At 35.1% G+C, this 10,987-nt stretch overlaps 1 protein-coding gene across 6 annotated transcripts in view; it reads right to left on the minus strand.

Moving 5' to 3' along the window:
• LOC149802823 (uncharacterized) overlaps window positions 1–9,713 on the minus strand; it is a 34,729-nt gene extending 25,016 nt beyond the window's left edge. For 2 of the 6 annotated variants that reach the window (XM_089952274.1, XM_089952272.1), the window contains exon 1: window positions 7,157–7,804. In XM_089952274.1, the coding sequence (XP_089808400.1) occupies window positions 7,157–7,308 (152 nt within the window). In that variant the 5' untranslated portion in view covers window positions 7,309–7,804. Of the gene's footprint in view, window positions 1–7,156; window positions 7,807–9,612 lie in introns of those variants that run through there. The other 4 variants (XM_089952273.1, XM_089952271.1, XM_089952270.1 and 1 more) reach the window with 4 other exon arrangements.
• Between the last annotated feature and the right edge of the window lie 1,274 nt (window positions 9,714–10,987).

Below are 10,987 nucleotides of genomic sequence, written 5' to 3' on the forward strand. Positions count from 1 at the left end.
GATACATTACATACATACATACATACATACATACATACATACATACATACATATATACATACATACATATATACATATATACATATATACATACATACATATATACATATATACATATATACATACATACATACATACATACATACATACATATATACATATATACATACGTACATACATACATACATACATACGTACACACATACGTACACATACATACATACATACATACATACGTACATACATACATACATACATACGTACACACATACGTACACATACATACATACATACATACATACATACATACATACATACATACATACATACATTCATACATACATACATACATACATACATACATACATACATACATACATACATACATACATACATACATACATACATACATTACATACATACATACATACATACATACATACATACATACATACATACATACATACATACATACATACATACATACGTACACATACATACATACATACATACATACATACGTACGTACACACATACGTACACATACATACATACATACATACATACATACATACATACATACGTACACATACATACATACATACATACATACATACATACATACATACATACGTACGTACACACATACGTACACATACATACATACATACATACATACATACATACATACATACATACATACGTACGTACGTACACACATACGTACACATACATACATACATACATACATACATACATACATACATACATGCATACATACATGCATGCATACATACATACATACATATATAGATCGTACAATGCTGTAAATTGAAGATTTTATAAACTCTTGACACCATGATTGTTTTGGAAACAGATGTGCACAGGTTGGAAGGATTTGGATGTGCCTACGCCAGACTATAATCTAATACATTAACTAATACAAGCCATCATAGAAACTGGATCATAGGTAATCTGAGCTAATTAAAACTTGAATCGAAATTTGTGAACCAGAACTATAATTACGAGATAGAAACCAATCGATACAAACTTATCATGCACATATATTTAGCGTCCGTTTCACATTTATTTACCGTCCGATTCCAATATATTTACCGTCTGTTTGTTCATTCATTCGATCGATCGATCGATCCTTCTAGAGAGGCAGCCTATGTCTGTTTTATGTGATCAAGACATCGACTTGTGGAATATGTTAAAAGATCTGGTAAAGTCTAATGCAAAAATGACTTAGTTATTTTATTTTCTGGAAGACAATAATGTATGCGTTTGTTATTTCAGATATTTCTTTACTTAAATCAAATTTACATACATACATACATACATACATACATACATACATACATACATACATACATACATACATACATACATACACTGGGTGTGTGTGCATTAATATTTTTTTTAAACTGGAACAACTAAACAGGTGCCAAGATAGACAGTACAACGTAGACACAATTTACGTGGAAATGAAGTGTCTGGAAAAGGTGTGTGTGTGTGTGTGTGTGTGTGTGTGTGTGTGTGTGTGTACTGCGATTCCACGAAGGTTATAGGATTATATCTTGCCTGTGTCAAGTAATTCAAATTGCTTGCAAGTGATTGTCAAATTGCTTAAAGAAACATTTAAAGATAAGAAAACTATGTTAAGTGTGTTTTTACAACTTGATTCAATTACAGAAATACTCATTTATTTTCTGCAGTTCAGTCAAGTCCACAGTATTATTTATTAGTTGAGGTGAAGAGAATGTGAAGACACGTCGATAAGTAAAGACATTAGAATAAATATATATATATTCCTTTCAACAATCATATATTTCCTTTTAACATTATATTTATTCTAATGTCTTTACTTATCGACGTGTCTTCACATTCTCTTCACCTCAACTAATAAATAATACTGTGGACTTGACTGAACTGCAGAAAATAAATGAGTATTTCTGTAATTGAATCAAGTTGTAAAAACACACTTAACATAGTTTTCTTATCTTTAAATGTTTCTTTAAGCAATTTGACAATCACTTGCAAGCAATTTGAATTACTTGACACAGGCAAGATGCTGTAAATGCCCTTCCTAAATATAAAGGCGATATACTGACTACAGGAAAACAACATATTCGTCACCATGACTTTCATACAATAATTAGCTATCATTATACCATGTCAAAAGGTAACTAATATGTACTCTGTTCTAGTAAAAAGCAGTTATATCATAATCGTTGCGGAAATGTTAGTATCAATAGCATTTTCGTATTGAAATTAGGGTCTCACTCAGCCTGTTTTTAAAATGAATGAACGGCAGTGTCAATAAGATTTTCACATTGAAAGGATGGTCTCAATCAACTTATAGTTAAATGAATAATGACTTTATGAGTTGTTCTATACATTTCTTTTGATAAGGCAATGAGAACATATTTGTCAAAATAGTTCTTCAAAACAGACAGAGTTCGTCGATATTTTAAAGACCGTGTGTGTGTGTGTGTGTGTGTTTTGGATTTTTAACGTAGGTTTAAAAATTTCTCAGTCATATCGCTACGATGTCTGCAGTGTGACAGTTTAAAGTGATGTCTAGCACTGGGGCATCATGCCGCAGATATGTAGCATGATGTCCCACCCAGTCACATTATCCTGACACCAGGCCAACCATTTCTTATGACTAGTCTCTTAATGTTGAGCGCCAGGTGAGTCAGCTGTTAGTACCATTTTTGTAAATCTTTGGTATGACTCGGCAGGGGATCGAAAACAGCATCGACCTTGATCTGCCATTGTACAATGCACTGGCAGATCATATGCTGTGTTGTTTGTTCTACTAATTACTCCTGTCAAATTGCATAGAGCCATATCTTCCGGCACGTTATGTGATGGGAGATAAGGGTCTGTGCAGTTTATTGTTGTTGCTGTTGTTGTAGGGTTTAATGCCATTTTTTCGCACAAGATAGGCTACACAGCGGCCAGTGCAGGAAGAACCCTGGACCTTACCCCCCAAAATAGAACCACCGAACCATGAGAAGCCACTGGCAAGCTTTCTCAGATAACCACATTGGCCGAACCTAAGACTCGAACCCAAGTAGAGGTGAGATGGCTATGAACTGTAATGGTGAGCGCTTCAGACCACTCGGCCAGTCTCGCCCCCTTGTGCAGTTTGTAAGTTAAATTTGACTGATAAGCGAGTACAGACGGCTGCATACGGAGTGTACGGGTGTGTGTGTGGGTTTGTATGTTGGGGGTGGGTGGGGGTGTTTAGATTTTTAATGAAGCTTTAACAATTTTTAGTCATATCGCTACGATCTACAGGGTGGCATTTTTTTTGTAGTGATGTCTAGAACTGGGTCATTATGCCGCAGATATGCATCATGATTTTCTACCCAGTCATATTATCCTGACACCAGGCCAACTAGTTCTAACACCAACCTGTTAATACTGAGCGGCAAGCGAGGCAGTTGCTAATACCATTTTTTAAATAAAAAATTTTTTAATAAATCTTTGTAATGGCTCGTCCGGGGTTCGAACCCACCAACCTTCCGCATCCGAGGCGGACCCTCTAACCACTTAGGCCACCAGAGTGGTCCATTTGGAGAGGAGGAGAGAAAAATGGAAAGAGAGTGTGAGTTGGTGGGAGCAGTACATATTTTAGTTTACGAATGCTTTATCAGACAGCAAAAATATGATGTATGTACAAAAAATCCCATAAAGTATTATCCGCAAGTCAGCTGAAACAACTTCACATCCATATGTTTCTTTCATTTCAATTCAATCATTGACACAATAAGAAATATGATAATTATAATCAAGCACGCGTGACTTCTAAATGAGAGATTTGGTATATATATATATATATATATATATATATATATATATATATATATATATATATATATATATATATATATATTCCTTTCAACAATCATAAATTTCCTTTTCACATTATATTTATTCTAACGTCTTTACTTATCGATGTCCCTTCACATTCTCTTCACCTCAACTAATAGATAATACCGTGGAGTTGTCTAAACTGCAGAAAATAAATGAATACTTCTGTAATTGAATCAAACTGGAAAAAAACACTTAACATAGTTTTCTTATCTTTAAATGTTTCTTTAAGCAATTTGATAATCACTTGCAAGCAATTTGAATTACTTGACACAGGCAAGATGCTGTAAATGCCCTTCCTAAATATAAAGGCGCTATACTGACTACAGGAAAACAACATATTCGTCACCATGACTTTCATACAATAATTAGCTATCATTATACCATGTCAAAAGGTAACTAATATGTACTCTGTTCTAGTAAAAAGCAGTTATATCATAATCGTTGCGGAAATGTTAGTATCAATAGCATTTTCGTATTGAAATTAGGGTCTCACTCAGCCTGTTTTTAAAATGAATGAACGGCAGTGTCAATAAGTTTTTCACATTGAAAGGATGGTCTCAATCAACTTATAGTTAAATAAATAATGACTTTATGAGTTGCTCTATATATTTCTTTTGATAAGGCAATGAGAACATATTTGTCAAAATAGTTCTTCAAAACAGACAAAGTTCGTCGATATTTTAAAGACCGTGTGTGTGTGTGTGTGTGTGTGTGTGTGTGTGTGTGTGTTTTGTGTTTTGGATTTTTAACGTAGCTTTAAAAATTCCTCAGTCATATCGCTACGATGTCTGCAGTGTGACAGTTTCTAGTAATGTCTAGCACTGGGGCATCATGCCGCAGATATGTAGCATGATGTCCCACCCAGTCACATTATCCTGACACCAGGCTGACCAATCCTAACACTAACCTCTTAATGCTGAGCGCCAAGCGAGGCAACTGTTAGTACCATTTTTAGAAGTCTTTGGTATGACTCGGCAGGGGATCGAAAACAGCATCGACCTTGATCTGCCATTGTACAATGCACTGGCAGATCATATGCTGTGTTGTTTGTTCTACTAATTACTCCTAACAAACTGCATATAGGCATATCTTCCGGCGCATTCTGTGATGGGAGATAAGGGTCTGTGCAGTTTATTGTTGTTGCTGTTTTTGTAGGGTTTAATGCCATTTTTCGCACAAGATAGGCTACACATAGCGGCCAGTGCAGGAAGAACCCTGGACCCCCACCCCCCCCCCAAAAAAAAAAGGAAGAAAAAGAACCACCGAACCATGAGAAGCTACTGGCAAGCTTTCTCAGATAACCACATTGGCCGAACCTAAGACTCGAACCCAAGTAGAGGTGAGATGGCTATGAACTGTAACGGTGAGCACTTCAGACCACTCGGCCACTCTGGCCCCTTTGTGCAGTTTGTAAGTTAAATTTGACTGATAAGCGAGTACAGACGGCTCCATATGGAGTGTACAGGTGTGTGTGTGTGGGTTTGTATGGTGGGGGGTAGATGGGTGTGTTTAGATTTATAATGAAGCTTTAACGATTTTTCAGTCATATTGCTACGATCTACAGTGTGGCATTTTTTTGCAGTGATGTCTAGCACTGGGTCATCATGCCACAGATATGCATCATGATTTACTACCCAGTCGTATTATTCTCACACCAGGCCAACTAGTCCTAACACCATCCTGTTAATACTGAGCGGCAAGCGAGGCAGTTGCTAATACCATTTTATTAAATTAAAAAAAACTTTTAATAAATCTTTGTTATGACTCGTCCGGGGTTCGAGCCCACCATCCTTCCGCATCCGAGGCCGACGCTCTAACCACTTAGGCCACCAGAGCGGCCCATTTGGAGAGGAAAAGAAAATTGGAAAGAGAGTGTGAGTTTGTGGGAGCAGTACATATTTTAGTTTACGAATGCTTTATCAAACAGCAAAAATATGATGCATGTACAAAAAAAAAATCCCATAAAGTATTATCCGCAAGTCAGCTGAAACAACTTCACATCAATTTATGTTTCTGTCATTTCAATTCAATCATTGAGACAATAAGAAATATAATAATTATAATCAAGCACGCCTGACTGCTAAATGAGAGATTGAATATATATATATATATATATATATATATATATATATATATATATATATATATATATATATATATATATATAAGAGGGTATTATTTTAGAAGCTAGTATAGAAACAGGAATTATAGGCTGATTTCAGACACCCAGCCGTATCTCACTTCCATCTCTCGTCATATTTTATTGTCTCCCATTTTATATCGCCTCTTTGCTTTTGTTCAGGAACTATGGGTTGTAATTTTGTTACCGAACCACAGCTCCTGCAATTCATGTGTCATGTGTTATTATACGCCAACTCTGTTTTCCTTGTTTGTTTGTTTGGGGTGGGCTTTTGTTGTTGTACATGTAGCTGTTTCTGTGAGATTCAACAAAACATAAATTCTATACTATGTCCACTGAAACAAAATTTCGTTTTCTTTTCTTCTCAATATTCCTCAAACAGTCACGATTTTCTATGAAGGTGTTTTGATCAAGTTGCCAGTTAACATTCTCTGTGATTATTGTGTTTACTGGAGACATCAAACAAAAACCAATGATCACAAAATATAAACAAGACATTCTAAAAAAAAATTAAATTCCATACTTACCGGAAGAAATTAAATGCGATGGTTTATGTCTTGTAATAACTGATCAGTCTTTGTCTCTTTCAATCACAATGACAAGAAGACTTAATATTTTTTAAACAAAATCCACATCTTGCATCATATTTGGATAGTACTTATACCAGTGAAATTCAGCACGCCAAAAGAGATACTAACTTATGACATTTGTATTTTTTATATTTACTTTAATTTAATTAATTTGATACTCGTTTCATTTTGTGAACTAATCATAGGTTTTATAGGTTTTATAAATATTGACACTACAGGTCTTAATTTGATTTTAGCGTTCCAGTGTTTACGTTTAAAGATGTTTGGCTCGGCAGATTCGTAACATGAATATGCGAATGTAGTGTTTCATGATCAATAACACCTTATTGAATCACACCAACCCAATAATATTTCAGATGGCGTGAGTGTACTATGGACTGTATGGTCCCTTGTTTTGGAATTTCGCATATAAACACAATCATCCCATACAAGGAACCAGTCTATCAACTCGTTCCATATTAAGACAGACCAACGTAATGGGTGAGATCCAATAGAAAATTTTAAGACAATATTAAGTTCAAGTATTATACATACTTACGGGAAAAAGTGAAAGACGCAAGCTTGCGGGAATCGTGGCAGAATTTCCAAAGGCCAGTGCTTCAGAAACGGGATTGACCTAGAACGAAAAAATTCCATTATCTTTAACATGTTCTCCTCCTCTTCTGCCATTGTCTGCGTTGTGCTGTCCATGGTAAAATCTTGAAAATCTTTGACTTAAAAAGGAATACTGAAATAAATATCATCGGAACAAAGCAGTCTTCATTTCATACTCCCTTTTAATTTTGAAGTTAATGTTCCTTTTAATATGTAAGTAATGTGCGTTTGATTGTACGGGTAAAAGTAGTCAAGTCAATGATACTTTTCAGAATCTATAAATGTCTTAATTGCCCCAAGAATGAACACACTTTTTATTTTTCGTTGAAAATCTGTGAAAAAAGACTCCGAATTCTTCAGCAGACGATATTACCGTCTTGCAAATTTAGACAAAACTTATGCTTTGCGACAGAATGGATTTCACACGCAGAATACAGAGAAACCGAATATATAGCATTTCCGTGTCCTTAATAAGAGTCTACGGCAACCATTGACTTCTTTACAGTATGGTGTACCAAGAATCGATGAAAATAACTCCAGAGTAGCATGGCATGTTTTGTGTTCAATGGGTACCGCTTGATCTGTCGGGTATTTATTTCACAGCGCGGTCGATTAAAAGGCTTTAGTCAGACTGAATACGGTTATCTTTGTATTTGATCCCAACTACAACTACTACATTGATTGCCCTCCGATAGGCTAGCTGACACTTTGTGATTGAATCTGTTATACATAATTAAATGGTTAAAAAAAGAATACGGATTCCAAGCGGCGACGCTCGGGGGTCAAATATTAAATCCGAATTTTATCTCGAAGGAATTGTCGGTAATTCTTTTGTTTGTCTATATCGAATAATGAAATCCTCGGTTTAATGTAGGCCGAGTACTAATTGACAACCGAACTTTTATTTCATCCGTAAGAAATTAGAATCGACGGAACGCTAAAACTTTTATTATTTATGCAATAAACCCTTGGCGTGCCGATATTCTTTGAACTTCGGAACATATAAAGACACTCTTAAAGAATATGTCCGGTGAACATAGATAATTGTAGCTTTAATATTTAACGAGACTTTGCGACGCATTTGTTTGATTCTTTGTTGCCAGATATTAAAAGAATTCTTCACTGTTATGTTAATAAGAACGTCTAAGTTGAGGTTGTTTACCTAAATTATAAACAAAAACAAAAACAAACAAATATAATAATAAAATATACCAGAAGCATACGTTTAATGTCATGTAAATATGCACTGCGGTACCAACATGAGGAAAGCCAGTAACATGCCATCTTAAAATATACGCAGCTTGGAAATGGTACATGTTTAAGATTGAAATTAAAGCATTCTGAGCCAGTGTGTCTATGATGAGGATAAAATATAAGCTGAATATTTCATAACAAACAATCGATTTTATGACATCAAAAATTTTACTGAATTTTACGTCGCAATTTATTTTTCACAAATGCAACAGTAGTTACCTTTGGTGTCAGATAATTATTATTTTAAAGTTACAAATCGTGAGTTTTATTTTGTTATTAAAAATCATAAAAAAAATGTCGTTACAGAAAGTTCGCAAAATATCCCATTAGGGATTTGTCATACCGTCTATTCCACGTGTCGAACGATGGGATAAGACTCAAAACGAAATTTTAGAGAATGAACAATATGTTATTCACGTGGCAAACTGTTGCCTTCCAACAAATGATATTGACTGTGACACGATACTGTGATTTTAGAAATTTATTACGTCAGGAAGTGTACGGGTCAGGATATGGTATCTTCAAAAAGGAGAGCCTGGTCCAACAGTAAGTAACACCTTGCACGTATAATAATATATCCTGAGTAATTTAATAGCTATATGAAAATGAAAGTCATACTCAACAGAAATTACCATTCTGTGTCATTTTTTACCTTCAACCCAATCCCCGGGGTCACTTGGAACTACACCCCATGAGATGTTGCCTATGAAGTATGACAGCAGTATTGTGAGATGTAAAAAAGTGGAATTTTTTGTTTGTTTTAAAAAGAACGCGATGTACATAAATCCGTACGTACTGTCACAAAAAGGAAACTAACTTTCCAGCTTCTCCCTAAAATGCAGCATAATAATTAATTTATTTCAACTTTTGTTACCGATGACGCTGTCCATTGCAAAGCTAAATCGTAGCAAGACATTCATATAACATTATGCGACATAATACAATAATGATTATTCTTAAGAGAGAAATATATAAACACAGCACCAGAACAAGCTTTAACTATATAAAATCGAAAATAGGTCTTAATTTTCAAAGCAAACATAACTAATCCATGACATATATGCTGAATCTTGCCTAAAACAGTTGTCTAAGAATATAAAAATGCAAGAAACGTGAAAGAAGGAAAGCCGACGATAATCTCTTTACCTGATAAAACTGTTGTGGTCGGGATCTGTCACGCTTTTGATTCCTCCTGCCATGAAAATATCCTCAAAATCCTGTGTAAAAATAAAACCAAATAACAAAATGTATCCATACACTTCGGCTATGAATTCATTTTCATTACTCAGAGAGCCGCGGTGGCTTTGCGGTTAAGGCGACGGATTTGTGAGCAGAAAGATGCGGGTTCAATGCCACCATGGGATCAGTACGGATCGGCTACATTGGCATTTGCTGCAGTGTCGTAAGACAACAAACAAGAGCTCTGTGTGCCGCACATTAGGTGGCGCTCTACAGTTTCGTAATTTGCATAGGGTACAAATTACAGCATTTCCTAGTGACGTTAGAATACAGTTTTGACGTCATGAAGCTACATTCAAGCTACTTCAGAGGGGTATAGTAAATTAATTATGTGGTTGTCATTTTGGAAGTAAATACCATGTATAATGTATCAAAATCTTTTAAATTGAATACAGAATATGACAAAAATTTTCTATAAGTTGACAACACATTTTCATTGGTTCTTTAAGGTGGCGCTCTACAGTTTCGTATTTTGCATAGGGTTAGAATTTTAAGGAAAAAGAATTTTCCATGATTTCTTCACTGGTTATACTGGCTATATAACAAAGACTTTGTATAACTTAGGTGCTGTTAAAAGAACTTTTAATTCTCTTTATTTTGATATATGATTGATGGGTGTAATTTAGGTTCTAGAGTGTACAGCTTGGGCTCACTTAAGATGTGCTCGTATAAAAAATTGCTAGCTCCGCATGGTCATTTTCACTTCCTGGACTTCAGAGGTAAATTGTAGAAACTTTTTTTACTTTTCAGATATTTTGTAATTGGTTCATTGCACTTTCAGTAATTGCTATTGTCTACTTCAGCAAAATTCGTTTTCCCTATTTTAATAATTGCTAAAGTTAGTGTACTTTTGATTAATTCTGGTTAATTTGTCAAGCACAGGGGAGCATCCATTTTCTTGTACCGTGTGCTTAGATCATGTACAATTTCCACAAGTACAGTATTCAAAGAAATGTCAGCCACATTACATAAAAGTAACATAGAGGTATGCCAACATTATCTCCATTGTGCATGTTACAAATGCATACAACTTCACCTTACCTACGTCACTCTCTCAAAAGTACAAAATAACTAGTAAGCGCCCCCATATACGCTCGTCCCTAGTTTAACAGCCCTCGATGCTGGCAACAGCAGGGCATGGTTGACTCTGGAAATATTGACCAACGAGTCTCAATGACCTCGACATTTGGTCAAGGTATGCGGTCTCGAACTAAACTTACTGCGCATAAACCAATTTTTCTTTTCTTCATTAACCTTTATAAATCAAAATCTAAAAGCTTCT

Source organism: Sinohyriopsis cumingii, chromosome 3 (assembly GCF_028554795.1).
Source record: "Sinohyriopsis cumingii isolate HCF-2022 chromosome 3, ASM2855479v2, whole genome shotgun sequence".
NCBI lineage: Eukaryota > Metazoa > Mollusca > Bivalvia > Unionida > Unionidae > Sinohyriopsis > Sinohyriopsis cumingii.